Below are 16,740 nucleotides of genomic sequence, written 5' to 3' on the forward strand. Positions count from 1 at the left end.
GTGTCTGTGTATGTGTGTGTGTGTGTGTGTGTGTGTGTGTGTGTTTCACATTGTAAGTGGCAAAACCTTTGCCAAGTTTCCGATGAAGTAAAAAATGTTGTACCATTCTGATGGCGAAAAATTCTAAAACATATTCTGTCAAAAATGACCAAAGTGGGTTAAATTTTTCAGGTAAAACTGAAATCATTTATTTCTGAGGTAAGAAAGTGTGTTTTAGTTTTGCTGAGTTTATTTTTATTTTCAGTTAACTAAAAATATTTTAATAAAATTTCCGTTAATGCTAAAAACACTGACCACTTGTCAACTGGACAGACTCAACAGAAAGAGTAAAAACATGGCACTACAAGTGGGTCACTCATTGCTATGACAGGATCAGATAAGACAGAGGGAGACTTTCTCTCAGGCTATTTCACATCACAATGTCTCTCCAATTAAGTCAAGCGCACCCTGAGATGTTGCCAGCATGATAGCAGATAGATTTGGCATTACCGCAAACACGTGTTTCTCTTGATTTCTGTAAAGACACAGTAGGACAGCTTGTTAGAGTTGAATGTTAAGTTGCGTGCTCTGTTGGAGAGCCTACAGCACTGTGCAGGAGAAAATGTCTAACTGAGCAGAGGTTGCTAGAGGTGGGCGACGCTCTCACGACTGTCCCTAACTTCATCTGGGTTGTATTGTGTCGCCTGTAAAATGCTGTCTGATAACCCGGGGGCGTTTATTTTTGTCCTTTTTGAATGTGGCTATGTATGTGTTTAAGTTCCTTTCATAATCCCCTTCATTTTTCCACTTTCAACAATTGAAAGCTTGTACAATTCTCCATTAATCCTCTACGTTGATAATGGCTGTATTCAAATCTGGGCGTATACCTCATTTCTGTGGGTTACCCAAGAAACCATTACAGAGGGGTGTAGAAAACTATTTTTCTCACATGTTCAAAGAGTGCCTGCTGTATTACAGCCCTGCGGAGATAAAAGACTCTCCGGCTGGGAATGGATTGGGAGGGAGTGTAGCGTTCCACTCCGTCTTTCTCTGGTCAGCGGTGGGGAACGCCAGAGGTGGGTCGAGGTAGGGGTTATGTGTGAGGCAGAACCGGTCAGGCTTTGTAGACAGCCTTGCTAATCAGCTTGGCTGTGTGTCAGGTGATCAGATGTACTGTAGTTAGATTATAGGGTCACAAGGATTGGCAAAGAGGATTATCGAAGCAGGACCTATGGTTCTGGTGGGCCCATAAACATGTATCCATCCCAGAGTTATTTCAAATAAATTACCTTTCAAGTCGCCATCTTCATGTACTGTTGTCAGAAATAAGTGATGAATAAAAAACAAATGCGGTGATTCATTTGGTGTTCCTCATTAAGGGTTCATCAGATACTGTAAGCAAGTAAGAGGCAGCAGGGACACCTGGTGGTGATAACGGTCTTGACCATTGATTTCACTGTGATGAAACGAACAAAATGGCGCGGGAAAGCTGATAGGAGAATGAGGATTGGCCGTGGTTTATTAGTTCTGGGTTCAAAGGGAGGAGGATATAAACCCTTGAATCTCATTTCAAAGGGTCAGGTTGCCCATCCTTGACTGATGTTGTTAACATCTTTCTGAAGGGTGTCAGAGTGATAGTGTGAGCAGAAAAATGTGCGACAAATCTCGAACTAATTTTTGTGAAAATATAGTACTGTTCAGAAGTTTGGTGTCAGTAAGATCCCTTGTGGTCTCACCAAGGCTGTATTAATTTGATCAAAAATACAGCAAAATTGTAATATTGTGAAATATTTGTACAATTTTTAAATAGCTTTTAATCGTTTTTAAATACTGATTTGGTGCACAAGAAACTCTTGTTATGAAAAACAGCTTAATATTTTTGTGGAAACGTGATACAGTTTTTCATATTTTGCAAATTTCAAAACAACGTTTATATGACAAAAAAAAGTTTCTGTAATAATATAAATGTCTTCACTTTTGAGCAATTCAATGCATCCTTGTTGATTTCTTTATTTTTAAATCTTACAGACTCCAAACTTTTAATATGTAGTCTATAAAATATAATAAAATACAATTTTAAGTAACTTTAACCAATAAATGTTTCATAAATAAAATGTTAAAGACTAAACGTTTTATTTTTACGGTTTATTATTTTAATTGTTGTGCAATATAAATAATTTAATAAGGTACTATATAACATGTTGAATACAGTATTAATTCCTATTAGTCCCTATTCTGTTACCAAAGGGTCCCTTGGTCTTTTAGAGAAAATGAAAGCAAGAAAATCCTTGATGAGTCATTCTGCTGTCATTGAAGGCCTCTGTTATCTTTATCTTTCCAATCACACAATCCTTACTCGGTTCCTGTGCGACACACTCTGTGTGTGTTAGTGTAAGTGAGTGTGTGCATACTTTAAACAGCTAATATCTTCAGTCTTCGCTCATGAACGGTGCCAATGCATGGCACCCACATCACCCTCTTGATGTCTGTCTTCTGGAATTTGTAATACTTAGATATCTGTAGTAAAAAAAGAAAATTATTATGTATTATGTAATTCAAATACAAAAAAATTATAATTATGTTTTAAATGACTCTCTGGAACACTCGATTCTGATTTGTCAATTGCTGCATTCAGTAAGCAAATACATTTCTCACATAAAAATATTTTTTATTTTATTTTATTTGTAGTTGATACAAGACATTTCTGTTTTGTGTCTGGGTCTTGATCACCCTGTTTGGGTTTATTCTGTGATATTGGCCAGGTGACTGTGTGTATACATCATTGGATTTCGATATTTTAGTATGTTTAGTTAACTAAGCACCTCTTGGTCTCTTTCAGGAGGGTTTTGAGTATGCACAAGGGATATTTAAGGATTTTCAACATAAAATTACTAGACAGACATGCTCCTTTTTTGCATCTACTAAGGCCGGCAGGCCCTCCATCAACCAAAAGGTCATGAAAGGCATGCTGGGAATGCAGCAAACACACAAGACCGAACACTTCAAGGTCCTCCTCTACCACCACTCCAGAACTGTTTTTTTAAATCCTCATTTACTGGCTTTTACTTCACAGACATGAAATCAGTTTGTTTACCCGTGCTTCTAGTTTCTTTGACATTTGATTTTGTTCGACAAACATCTGATGGCTTAAACGAAAGCAGCTTGCGTGTGTCAAAGGCAGTATAAATTTCCTGATTTGAGATTTCTTCGTTGTCTAAATGAGCTCTTTAAAGCCTTTATGTGAACGTGTAGGATGTGAACTGTGCAAAATGTTCGTCTTTCAGCGTCTTTCTTTTGCTTTGACAGATGTCTTCTATTTAACTCGTGTAGCCGCAGTGCATTCTGGGATATGGTATTGTGTGCCAGTGCCTAATAGAAAGCAGCACTATTTCAAAATGACTCAGATTCCGGGATGACTAAATCACTTCTAAGGAGTTTTCACAGTAAAACGGTTTTCATAACATAAGAAATTATGTTTGGAGAAACTTGAGTAGGGCCAAAAACATCACGCAGACTGAAAAATCACAGGCCACACAGAACTGTGGATCATCTTGACTCTATTAACTGTCCTGATTTCAAAGGATTGAATTGCATATAAGAGGAATGCATTAGTGTATATATATATATATATATATATATATATATATATGTATGTGTGTGTGTGTGTGTGTGTGTGTGTGTATGTATGTATGTATCCAAACTGTCCAAAAATTTTTGAATGCATTTTTGAAAGAAATGAATACTTTTATTTCTCAAGGATGCATGAAATCAATCAAAAGCCAAAGTAAAGACTATCACATTTTTATAAAAACGTATTTTTCAGATAAATGTTATTTTGAACTTGCTATTCATCAAACCATTCTAAAACTCCACAAAAATATTAAGAAGCATTGATAATAATAAGCACCAAATTAGAATAGTTACAAATTATTTTAAATTGTAGTGTAAATTCACAATATTAATATTTTCACTATATTTTTGATCAAATAAATAAAGCATTGGTGATTTTTTATTTTTTTTTAATTAAAAAAAATTTTACTGACCCAAACTTTTAAATGATAGTTCAGATGATGTAGGCTATGTTCAAAAAACAAAATTGCCAATTTTCTAATTTTCTAATCCATTTCTCTTTTTTTCCCCCCTCTGTTCTTTGTACAGATTCATCTTCAAACTACATCCGCCAACTTGAGACTAAAGTCCGGATTTTAGAGGATGACAACAAGCAATTGTTATCCCAGGTAAGAGTCTAGACCTTAAACTCTGCTGGTAATGTGATAGTAAGGTACATGCCATGGAAACACAAAGCTTCCTTCCCAGTTCAGATTCCAAAGGTTTAATCAATCATAATGGTTATTTGCATACAGAAACATAAATATTAAACTAATCCGCCAGTAGAAGGTCAGAGCGAGTGGAAAGTGGTCATGTAGATCTACATTCAATCTGTGAAACATTGACTCATCTGAATCAGGAAAGAAATCTACACAGATCAAGCACTGCCTACAAGCAAAAACAGTCCAAAACAGTTCTAAGCAAATATGTTGGTGTATTTTGATGTAAGAGGACAACAGTGGATGGACTTTCTTAGTGGAGGAAGCATTTTTATGAATTATGGACAGATATTTCACCATAAGTGATGGTTTAAAGTTAAAACGCCTTAATAATGGATTTGTTTGTTACAATAATGTAGCACTTCACAAGACATGAATTGATAGACTGGAGTCGAGTGGATTATTTTTGTGATTGTTTTTATCAGCTGTTTGGACTTTCATCCTGACGGCACCCATTCACTGCAGAGGATCCATTGGTGAACAAGTGATGTAATGACAAATGTCTCCAAATCTTTTCCGATGAATAAACAAACTCATTTGCTCTTGGATGGCCTGAGTAAATTTTCAGGAAATTTTCATTTGTGGGTGAACTGTTCCTTTAATGCATGGCATTGCAGCAAGACTTACATGTATAATTCTGGCTGAATCTCAAAGCTTTGATGCTGAAATGGGACTCTGATTTCATATTATGACACTGTCAGAGCTTTGAACAAAAGGCCCTGGAGCTCCGACAGTTATATGAGACAAAGTTACAGATCTGTCACTAGCAGTTTTCCTTTTATTGCCTCCATCAATAACTCAATTCTTTGAGGAAAGATATCTCAGAATATTCAAGTATTGTATACTTTGTTCTGGGTATTATTTTGTGCCTGATAACTTTCAAGAATGAGTGATCAAAGGCATTCTTGCTCTTACTTTAGGAAATATGAGCGTTTTATTACATGGCTTTTAGCTGATGGAACTTTATCACTGCATCAGGTAGTAAACCACATAGTGAGCTGTGTTTAGCTGTGTAATGTAGGTCTGAAGAAGAGGAGAAGAATGCTGTTACCTGCAGGGTCATCAGTCCATACCAAAGATCTCATTCATGGGGTCAAACCTGTGTTCAATTATGCGTGCTCAGTAAAACATTGTGAGCAGAAGGGATTTCATTTCAGTCCAGTCTTTTTTTTTTGTCTTTTGATTAAGTTGTTCAGAACATTGAGAAGATGCGTTTTATTTTTAAAGGAGCCAATGTGTTTATATACGTACACTTGCGGTCAAAAGTTTGGATTGTTTTTTTCCCCTAATGCTAGTCAAGGCTGCATTTATTTAATTTAAAAAAAGTTAAAACGGTAATAATGTGAAATATTTGTACAATTTAAAATATATATTTTTTATTTCAATAATAATAATTAACAATTAAATATTAATCGAATACATTTTTTATTGAATTATGTCACATGATCCTTCAGAAATCATTCTAATATTCTGATTTGCTGCTCAAGAAATATTTCTTATTATCAATGTTAAAAACAATTGAAGTACAGCAGTTATTTTTGTGGAAACTGTGATAAATTCAGGATTCTTTGATGAATAGAAGGTTCAAAATAAAAACATATATTTGAAATAGAAATCTTTGTAACATTATAAATGTCTTGTCACTTTTTATCAATTTAATGCATCCTTGTTGAATAAATGCAGCCCTGTTGAGTATATGGACTGGGTTTTGACTTCTGAAAGTTGCATTAAGTTTACATTTTTACACAATGTTTATTTCAGAAAATGAGATTTCTCGTCATATGAGACCCTTTCAGTACAAACGGGAATAGTGTGGAGTTATGTTTAGCAGAACTAGTACATGCAGTACAAATTACGCAATGTAGACATAGCAGAAAACTTTTGTAGCAGCCCATTTTCTATGAAAAAGTTCATAACCTCGATTTAGTTCCAGTAATCCCTTTGTGAGCTGTTTGCACACAACAGCCATCAACATACAGGACAAGAAAGCCAAAATGGGGATAATCACACACAGATGCTTTTACTATGGAGGAAATTCATTCATTCTTCACTGTGTAGAGAGATTTTCATTTTTTGTCTGTTTTAGAATGGTATGAAAGTCATGGCAGTGACACTCAAATATGCAGCAGTAAGAGTTTTCAGACAGGTGCCTTTTGGCTAAATTTCTTAGGTCATTATTTATGAAGCGTGACTGACATTACCTCTCAGCTCCAGAGCGTTCTGCTTTGCTTTCTTTTACCTCTTCTCAGATCACCACTCAGGAAATAATCTCACATGCCATCCGCTATCCATTTTTCATTCGCAAACATTTTTGCAGGGGTTTTGTTATCATCCTGAAGTCAGATATGTTGAAGACAGCACATTCTGCTCCATTACGAATCGTAAATGTTGTTTTTTTCAGGTTTATGCCCTTAATGATAGAAGATGTGAAGGTGTTCTTGTGGTTTCTTTGTGCTTGGATTAGTTCTGCTTTGCTTTCTTTTACCTCTTCTCAGATCACCACTCAGGAAATAATCTCACATGCCATCCGCTATCCATTTTTCATTCGCAAACATTTTTGCAGGGGTTTTGTTATCATCCTGAAGTCAGATATGTTGAAGACAGCACATTCTGCTCCATTACGAATCGTAAATGTTGTTTTTTCAGGTTTATGCCCTTAATGATAGAAGATGTGAAGGTGTTCTTGTGGTTTCTTTGTGCTTGGATTGCTAGATCTTTATCGTCAAGTCATACTGAGTACATTTTGCTAAAGCACAAGCATCTAGATGAGCTCGATCATTGTTTTGGTTTATGTTCTTCAGATATAAACAATGAGATTTGCAGTACTGTCACTTTCAAGTGTTTAAACCTTGTCTTGATCAACACTGAAGATCAGAAGAGATGGTAAGATGAGGTCAGGCAGCAGCTGTATTTATAAACACTGTGGCTATGTTAATGCTCTCTGGGTCCCCAAAAAAATTCTGGAGTAAAGCAAGTGGAAGTAAATCTGTCTGGACAGTCAGTTTCTGTGTTGGCACTATATGACCACTCATTATTACAAATTAAGTCATATTCAATATTCAAGAGGCTTATATTAATTGGCTGATGATTGAGGAAATGATCATTTGTATAATTTTTCAGTGTTTTTGAAAGAAGTCTCGGGCTTACATATGGTGTATTTATTTGATCAAAAATACAGTAAAAACAGGAATATTGTGAAATATTATTTCAATTTAAAATAACAGTTTTTTATTTGAATATTTTACAATTTAATTTATTCCTGTATTGGCGAAGCTGAATTTTTAGCAGTCATTAGTGTCTTCAGTGTCACGTGATCTCCAGAAATCATTCTAATATGCTGATTTGGTGGTCAAAAAACACTTCTTATTATTATCAATGTTGAAAACGGTTGTGCTGCTTAATAATTTTGATGGAAACTGTGGTCTGGGTCCCTCAGCGACCGTCCGGCCCATGCAAAAAATTCTGGAGTAAAGTAAGTGGAAGTAAATCTGTCTGGACAGTCAGTTTCTGTGTTGGCACTATATGACCACTCATTATTACAAATTAAGTCATATTCAATATTCAAGAGGCTTATATTAATTGGCTGATGATTGAGGAAATTATCATTTGTATAATTTTTCAGTGTTTTTGAAAGAAGTCTCGGGCTTACAAAAATACAGTAAAAACAGTAATATTGTGAAATATTATTTCATTTTTAAATAACAGTTTTTTATTTGAATATTTTACAATTTAATTTATTCCTGTATTGGCGAAGCTGAATTTTTAGCAGTCATTAGTGTCTTCAGTGTCACGTGATCTCCAGAAATCATTCTAATATGCTGATTTGGTGGTCAAAAAACACTTCTTATTATTATCAATGTTGAAAACGGTTGTGCTGCTTAATAATTTTGATGGAAACTGTGATACATTTTGTTTCAGGATCCTTTGATGAATAGAAAGTTCAAAAGAACAGAATTTATTTGAAATAATTCAATTAAATTCAAGTTTATTTGTATAGCGCTTTTCACGATACAAATCGTTGCAAAGCAACTTTACAGCAAATTAAGTTTCTACAATATTTAGTGGTAGCTTATCAGTGGTGACTGGCAGTTAATGTACATATGGCAGAAATGTAGAAAAATCAATTAAAGACAAACAAACAGACGATGAACACTATTAACATCAATTATTATATGATGCAATCAAACTTATAGCAAAATGTGGTAGTTCTGTATGTTGTTTCAGGGTTGGCATCATCTGAGGTCCTCTGAGGGGTTGGCATCATCTCCTCTCAGGTGTTCTGGATCCAGACTGAAGCTTGTGTAAATCCTAAAGTGTATAATTGTGACAGTTCATAGTTAAAGCTTTTTTGATTGATTTCAATTTATTTAGTATTCAGTTAAAAAAAAAAATTACTGATCCCATACATTGGAATGGTGGCGTACGATACTGTATATTTGATCCCTTTTTGTTCCCACTTTGAATTATCTATGATACCAGAACATTTTTGCGTCTGATTTTTCTGTTAATCCTTATTATCTCAGATAATCTGTGTTTGACACATTTCTGCTTCTCTCCACAGCAGGGGAACATGGGAGATCTTAAGACACTTCAGAAAGGGCTGCCCCTGTATCACTCAGAGTCCCAGCTCTCCTCACTATCCCAGTTTCAGGACACCTTACAGAATGTACGTATCCCATTAAATCTGATGTGACCCCATTATTTTGCATCAGAGCCAAAACCTCAATCACAGTTGAGCTTAAAAAGATTCATGATCATGTTGAGCCGATTTGGAGATTTGACAACAATTAGCTGTTGCAATTCCAGCTGGTTTAAGGATTCTGCATTGCTCTGTGTTGAAGCAGATGAGAATTGACCCATGCCAAGGAGCTTAAAACATCAGCTGGAATGACAGAGTAAAGTCCCACTGAGGACAGTGCCTCATGTTTTTTTTTTTTTAATGGAAGAACAGGAGCTGCTTGTTCAGTGGTTCTTAAACTTTTTCAGGTCGTGGACAATTCAACATAAAAATTGTCGATCACCTACATAGAACAAGTATTTACAGTTTGTTGTGTACATTATTCATATAATAGTTTAGTATAATAGTCTATCTTGAAATAATTTTGCCAGACTGTTTTGTTCATTTTTCCTTGAAATAAACCACACTGTTTGCTAATGAACTAAATGAAACAACTGTTGCATAACAGACAGTTGCATTATTGAAATGAGATACAGAAACACTTTATCACAAATAAACATTAGCAGAACCTGTTAATTATTATTATGAGTTGATTTATCATTCAAATAACTCAGTCAATTATTTGAATTTTATTTATTGCTGACTACAGTTTGAGAATAACCACAGAAGTTGCTTTCATCCGTTTTTATGATGAAAACGTTTTGTTCTGCAAAAATGAAACTACAAGAACACACACTACTGTTCACTGTAAAGGCAAAGCTGAATTTTTAGCAGCTCAGAAATCATTCTAATGTGCTGATTTGGTGCACAAGAAACATTTTAATTTTTTTATTTTATATTATTTGTATTATTACTATCAACAGTTTGTTCTGCTTATTTATAATATTTTTGTGGATACTGATACATTTTTTCAGGATTTTTTGATGAATAAAAAGCTCAAAAGTATATAAAAAGTATTTATTTAAAATAGAAATCTTTTGCTCAATGAAAAAGTCTTTACTGTCACATTTGATCAACTTAATGCATTCTTGCTGAATAAAAGTATTAATTTAAATAAATTATATCTTACTGACCCCAAACTTTTGAACAATAGAGTATTTTGTTCATTAGTCAGGTTCACAGGTTTTTTTTTTCTTTTTCTTGTAGTGTGATGAGAACCGTTTGTATTTTAATATGTAGCACAGAAGTCAAATGAAAGATGCTGTGCTTATTGGCCATTTCCTGTGGATTGCAGGAGGTTTGTTGTGCTCTGATCTCTGCTGGAGACTGTCTCAGTGCTGATCTGTTCCTTGTTTTAGATATCCTTTCTAACCCAAAAAAATGACCTTATAGGAACAGTGTACCCAACCCTGTTTTAATATTTCCAATGCATCTGTTTTTTTTTTATCAGAAGCTGTTCTCAGGATTTCTAAGATACCAAAGTCTGTCTTTAATTCTCAAAAGTAATTTTAGGAGAAACATCTGAAAAAAGCCCACAATGCTGTATATGAACTGAATGCTGTTGAATATGCTCTGTCCTAAAAAGTTATTTTATTATCCCTCTTTTCTTCTCCCTACCTCTCTCTTCTCCTGAGGTATCTTTTTCATCATCCTCATCATCCTCATCATTATCATCATTCCCCTCCACTCGTATCCTCAAAAAAGGTCATCACGAACCTGGTGCTTTAGCTAATTAGTGCACTCATCAGCTATGACAGGCCAAAACAGCACAGCTGCTCCACTTTAATATGAGGGACAGCTTCCACAGAAAGGAGAAATCAATTAGAGAGTGGCGTCTCGTCCTCAGAGGCTGCTGGGCTTATTTTATCCCAGCTCGTCTCAGCCCTGTCTACGAGCTCATGGCTTTGAACTTTCGCTTTAATCACGGGGGAGATGGCACTAAATAATGCAGTGGCGAGCTGCTGAAACAATAATCAGGTTCGTAGAAGCGAGCAGATCGGTTGCCGTTGTTACGGGTTACCTGAGGAGAGGTAAGCAGTTTGGTGCTTTAACGGATTTTGAGTTGCTTGACTAAAATGTAGCATGGAAATTCTATGATTTTTGACATTAATGTATACATACATTACCATTTAAAAGTGTTGGGTCAGTACCTGATAAATTTTTTTCAGGATGCTTTGATGAATAGGAAGTAAAAAAATAGCATTTATTGAAATAATATTTTGTAACATTATGAAAGTCTTTACTGTTGAATGCATCCTTGCTGAATAAAAATATAAATGTCTTTCTCAAAATCTTACTGACTACAAACTTTTGAACTCTTTCGAAGTTTCGATGCCACCAACTTTTGCATATATTGTTGTTTGTTCTTTATAAGTGCTTGTTATAGCTGCCCAGGATCTTATAAACACAGCTTTTTAGACAGACTGAGAAAAAAAAGGCTGATACTTTTTCATCTTTTTAAATTTTGCTAATTTTTTAATGGCTGATGGACCTATTACTTTTATACCTTTAACATCCACGTTTTCCTGTCTTCTTTAAAGACATGTGCTGCACACATCAGAGCAAAGCACAGCTGTATTCATGTGGTCTAATCGTTGGATTTGTTTAATCCAGGTTATAGCCTGTTTTCTGACTGTGACTTCCAAGTGGTGTTTATGATCAATGCATTTTGCGGATTAAACAGATGATAGATTAGCAGTGGGCATTTATAGAGGCATTAGTAAGCCTCTTCAGAATATCTAATATTATTGGTCTTAGATCTGAAAGGTCTATAGAAATATCTTAATGATTGAATTAGGCTGCATCTGTAGTCATACCTCCTCTGCTCTGTTTGTAACAGCACTAGGCACTCTAGCCAGTCACACAGATGTTCCTCATGGCAAGGCTTCAAAACTGGGCTCCAAACAAATGCGATGATCGCTTATTTTATGTTAAAGCCTGGAGATGCCACTTGCTTCTTAATGGATTATTTTGAATAATCGATAATCTGATGAAATTGTGTTTTTTAGGTCAACAAAATTAACACACGGAAGGCTATTCTATAGCACTCTGTGCCTGTTTCAGCAGATTAGGATGTAAACAGAATGTAACTGTGCCTACTTGTTAGAATATATTGTGAGAGTTGCACAGAATACATTTTTAATAAAGAAAACATTTTCAGGCCCTTTCATTTTTTACATTTTGTTATGTTTGAGCATTATGCTAAAATGGTTATTGCTAAAATTATTGTTTATTTTCACGTCAATCTACAGTCTACACAAGCAAAATAACAAGATTTGTAATAACTGTACAGTATACTGTAATAACTGCCAGCACTATACAGTATATCTGTATTAACAGTTTTATTTTTAAATATATTATTGTGACATTTCAGTATAAAGTTGTGTAACTGCATAGAATAATTTTCTCTATTAAACTTATTTAAGATGTTTTAATTATTATTTCTTTTTTTATATTAATTATTTTTATACTTCAATCAGTCATGTATTCATAAAATCTAATTAAAGTGGTATGAACTATTTATGAATATATTTCTATTAATTTGCATTCTATTTTATACAATTTAATTTTATGGGAATTAAATCGCTTACATTTAATCTCATGTAATTCAATTACAATATAGTTTATACAACTTTATCATATGAGATAGTTGAATTGAAAGGCCCTGAATAGATATTGTAATTTGCTATTAAAAAAATCCAGATAATTCGAGCACTGGCAAATTAATCCATGCAGAATGAATTATGGGACTCCTGGGCTTCTCTAATCAGGCTGCCGGGGCGATGCCTGACAGCGACCATTGGTTCGGGATGTACTCGGGTCAGTCCAGGGTAAAGTCCCCACGGCTCTAGCCCTTAATAAACCTGCTGGCAACTGCAAGTGAACATCACAGTCCTGTTCTCCCAGGCCAAAAGCGAGTCGCAGTTTCCATCCAGGGGTCCTCTCCCGACCCCGGTGCTGAAATGCCAGCTCAATTGTTGTGGATTTAACGCTAGAATGGGACTTAAAGGACTGTGTCAAAACAGGGGCTCACCAGACCCTGTGCACTGAAAGAGCTCTTTGTTGATGCATACCCATGAAGGGGGTCCAAGCAGAGATGAGTTATAATGAGATGCTTTAACCCATTTCAAGCCTGAGTTGACTCAGAGAAACAGCCATGGACTTTTCCAATGCTCGGATCTCTGGTAATCCGAGAGAGCAGTATGAGTGATTTTTGATTGTGACGAATGTGTGTCCATCTGCCTACAGGGGTCTACGCGGATGCCAGGAGGTGATCTGCTGCCCCCCGTCACCGGATACCTGCCAGCAGCACAGAAACCAGAAGCTGTTGTACATGCCATGAAAGTGAGATTCTGATGCACATATTGCAAAATTAAGCCATACTTACAAGTTGTGTTTGAATTTCAGCACCAACGGATGCTATAAAATATCACGCTGAATTATATTATGCTATATTATTAGGCTTGCACCATTTTTAATAGTTTCTTGTACTCTCTTTGTTATCCCTCAATGTCTATCAGTAGAAAGTGGGAAAAATCATCAAAATGTTTAAAGTCGAGCCTAATTTGACAGGAAATAGATCAAGTTTCATGGTAGAAACTTGTTTCTCTCTTCATTCCCAAAGCATAGGTTTCATCCTTGTTTTTATGAGTGTTACTGTTACTTACTGTAGTAATACTGCCACCTAGAGGATTTTCTATGATTTGTTGGATCTCTGTTGTTTGAAAGACAACATAAAATTTTGGAACCAGAGAAAACTAAAAAATGTCTCACTGCCACAGTGCTTACAGTGTATAAGTATGACCCATAGTAATAGTGAAGCTTGATTTAGCAAGCACCATTAATCGTTTAACCCTCTGTTCCTTTGCTTTGTAGGTATTAGAAGTCCACGAGAACCTAGACAGGAAGCTTCCAGAGGACTACGAGGAGGATCTCAGTGAGAAAGAGAAAGCCATTGTCAGAGAGATGTGTAATGTGAGTCTACCTAGAAACACCTCTTATCTGCCTCCTCCTACCCTGAACCCCAGCTTACTTCCCACTTGTCCATTAATAAAACCCTGTTCAACAGAAAGGGGCTGTAAGTTTGTGCTCCCTTTCCCATGTGTTTGTTGTCCTGTCACTTTGTATAATTACATCGGCTTTGATTGAGGACACTGTTTCAATGTTTCACAACAGAGACCCACTTTCAGACCACTTTAATGAGAGGCCTTGGCAAAAGTCCTCAGCGTGTTTACCTCACAGTTGTCTGTGCAATTAAAATAACTTGATCACTGAAACAATGCAGGTTTATCTGCTCCCTGAAGGGCCCCTGGAATCTGGGACCTGTGCTCTGTTCCTGCACGGAGAACCTCAGCTTGTCAAAAGCAAAATCTCAGATAGCACAAGGGCTTCTTTCTTTTCTGATTGTAATTAGTCCCTAGACCCACCCACTCACCACACCAACCAACCAACCAACCAGCCATCTTCCCTTTTAGAAGCTCATTCTGCATGATGAGTCATTGCTTATATACTGTATATTTGTGCCTTTTGTGACTTTTCCCTAAGTGTGTAAAAAATTATAAAACATTCTCCTAGAATTTTTCTTTTTTGGGCTTGTCTCAACTTCCCCTCTAGTAAATACATAAAAAGTGCTCAAATCAGGATAAAAATCAGTCTTTTTTTGTATTAATATTTAAATTGGTGTTTATGTAGGTTTTGGTGTGGACTTCGCTAATATACATCTGTATTCCAATGATACAGTTATTTATTCTTCAGCATCTTCTATAAATAGCTGCTGCTATATCTGTGAATATTGCTATATTCACAGATATAGCAATTTCAACTTTAGATGGCACTCAAATCAAAAGAGTCAGCTATTATAAATATTTAGGCATATGGTTGGACAAAAAAAACTAGCTTTTAACGTCCACATTGACAACTTATGTCAATGTTTATGAATATGTAGAATGGTCATCTTTACAACATATGAGGAATTTGCACATGTATATGTTTATTGCTAAGGCACTTCTTGGTAAATTACCTTCTTAAATTACCTTCTTATATTTCAAAATGTTTAACTTTATATACAAGCAATTATGGTATTAGATCTCAGCTGCATCTTCGCGTAAAAGTCCCAAAGCTATCCTCAGAATTTGGTAAACTGAGAAAAAAAAAATTTGATTTTTTTTTTTTTTTATATACATTAATTTCACATTTTTATATATATAATTTCAGTTGGTTTATGAGGTGTCATTACTTAACAGGCCATTATTCAAGAATTTTAAATTTTGAAAAAAACCCGAATAATTAAATACTCAAAAGAAGACATCTGCCAGAATTGTTCTTTTTTGAGTTTGTCTCAACTTCAAAATCAGGAAAATTATACTTTGCACTTTTCCCTAAGAAGTCTTTTTGTCATTTAAATAATTATTTATTATAATTTTTTAAATGTTAATTTAATTTAAACATGTATTTAATTGAAGTTTTTCATAATGATTTTAGCTGGTTTACTGTGTCATTACTAAACAGGTCAGTATTCAAGAATTTTACATTTAGAAAAAAATTTAGAATTAAAATTTTAGAATAAAAAAAACAATAATTACTAAATAAATAGAATATATATATATATATATATATATACATGTACTGTATATACTGTATATATATTTGTTTATTTAGATATTTTTTTATATTATTAGTTAATTAACTGCTAGCTAATGTGTTCTGTAATGAAGACTTATCTCCAGAACCCGAACAATCACATCATCATTACTATCACACACAATATCAAAAATCCACACCATCACACATTATAATACAACCAGATCTTCATCCGAGGACATACTGTATGGTAACATTGAAGAAATAGTTTGAAGACATTTTTCATTTTACAAGATATATATTCATATATCCATAAGATTCACCCAACTGTGTGTTTGCTTTGTGTGTTCAGGTTGTGTGGCGTAAGCTCGGTGATGCGACAGGATCCAAACCCTCCATCCGCCAACATCTCTCTGGGAACCAGTTCAAAGGCCCTTTGTAGCTCCTATGTCAATGACCAGCAGGGCCTTGAACAAACAAACAAATCTGTGAATATGATGGGAGGAACAGACAGACTCAGAACTGGGCAACTTTGTAAAACGACACAAAGAACTTCGCTTCTACTGCCAGCTTCTTTCAGCCCATGGCATTCAGTTGAGACATTTCAAACCTTTTACCTACAACGCCAGGTGGTAGTTTAATATATAATGGACTCGCAGTTAGCACAAGCTAAACCATAGCTCTATTTATGTGCACACCATCCAAGTATTCATACAAGGCAGCTTAATGGATTCATTTGTCATTCCAGATAGAGAATTAAAGCACACAGCTCTTACGCAGATAAATACCCCACGAAGATACTCCTACAAGATCCTTTCCACTCCTAAAAGCTTTTTGATTTTGGCATAAGACCACTCCACAGACCTTTTACACTACCATTCAAAATTTTGGATTGTAAGATGTTTTTGAAAGAAGTCTCTTATGATCAGCAAGGCTGCATTTATTTGATCAAAAATACAGTAAAAACAGTAATATTGTGAAATATTATTACAATTTAAAATAATGTATTCCTGTGATGGTAAAGCTGAATTTTCTGACTCATTCCTCCAGTCTTCAGTGTCACAGGGTTCTTCAGAAATCATTCTAATATGCTGATATGATGCTCAATAAACGTTTCTTATTATTAGCAATGTTGAAAACAGTTGTGCTGCTTAATAATTTTGTGGAAACTGTGATATTTTTTTCAGGATTCTTCAACAAAAAGAAAGTTCACAAGAACGGTATTTATTTAAAATA

General features: G+C 35.0%; 1 protein-coding gene across 1 annotated transcript in view; it reads left to right on the forward strand.

Annotated features, from left to right (window-relative positions):
• LOC107588292 (coiled-coil domain-containing protein 85C-A-like) overlaps nucleotides 1–16,415 on the forward strand; it is a 57,392-nt gene extending 40,977 nt beyond the window's left edge. The window contains exons 3-7 of the mRNA XM_016276327.1: nucleotides 4,138–4,217; nucleotides 8,869–8,973; nucleotides 13,174–13,269; nucleotides 13,801–13,899; nucleotides 15,857–16,415. Coding sequence (XP_016131813.1) covers nucleotides 4,138–4,217; nucleotides 8,869–8,973; nucleotides 13,174–13,269; nucleotides 13,801–13,899; nucleotides 15,857–15,946 — 470 coding nt within the window. The 3' untranslated portion in view covers nucleotides 15,947–16,415. The remainder of the gene's footprint in view (nucleotides 1–4,137; nucleotides 4,218–8,868; nucleotides 8,974–13,173; nucleotides 13,270–13,800; nucleotides 13,900–15,856) is intronic.
• The last annotated feature ends 325 nt before the right edge of the window (nucleotides 16,416–16,740 follow it).

The sequence above is a fragment of the Sinocyclocheilus grahami genome, unplaced genomic scaffold, assembly GCF_001515645.1.
Source record: "Sinocyclocheilus grahami isolate Dianchi unplaced genomic scaffold, SAMN03320097.WGS_v1.1 scaffold101.1, whole genome shotgun sequence".
NCBI lineage: Eukaryota > Metazoa > Chordata > Actinopteri > Cypriniformes > Cyprinidae > Sinocyclocheilus > Sinocyclocheilus grahami.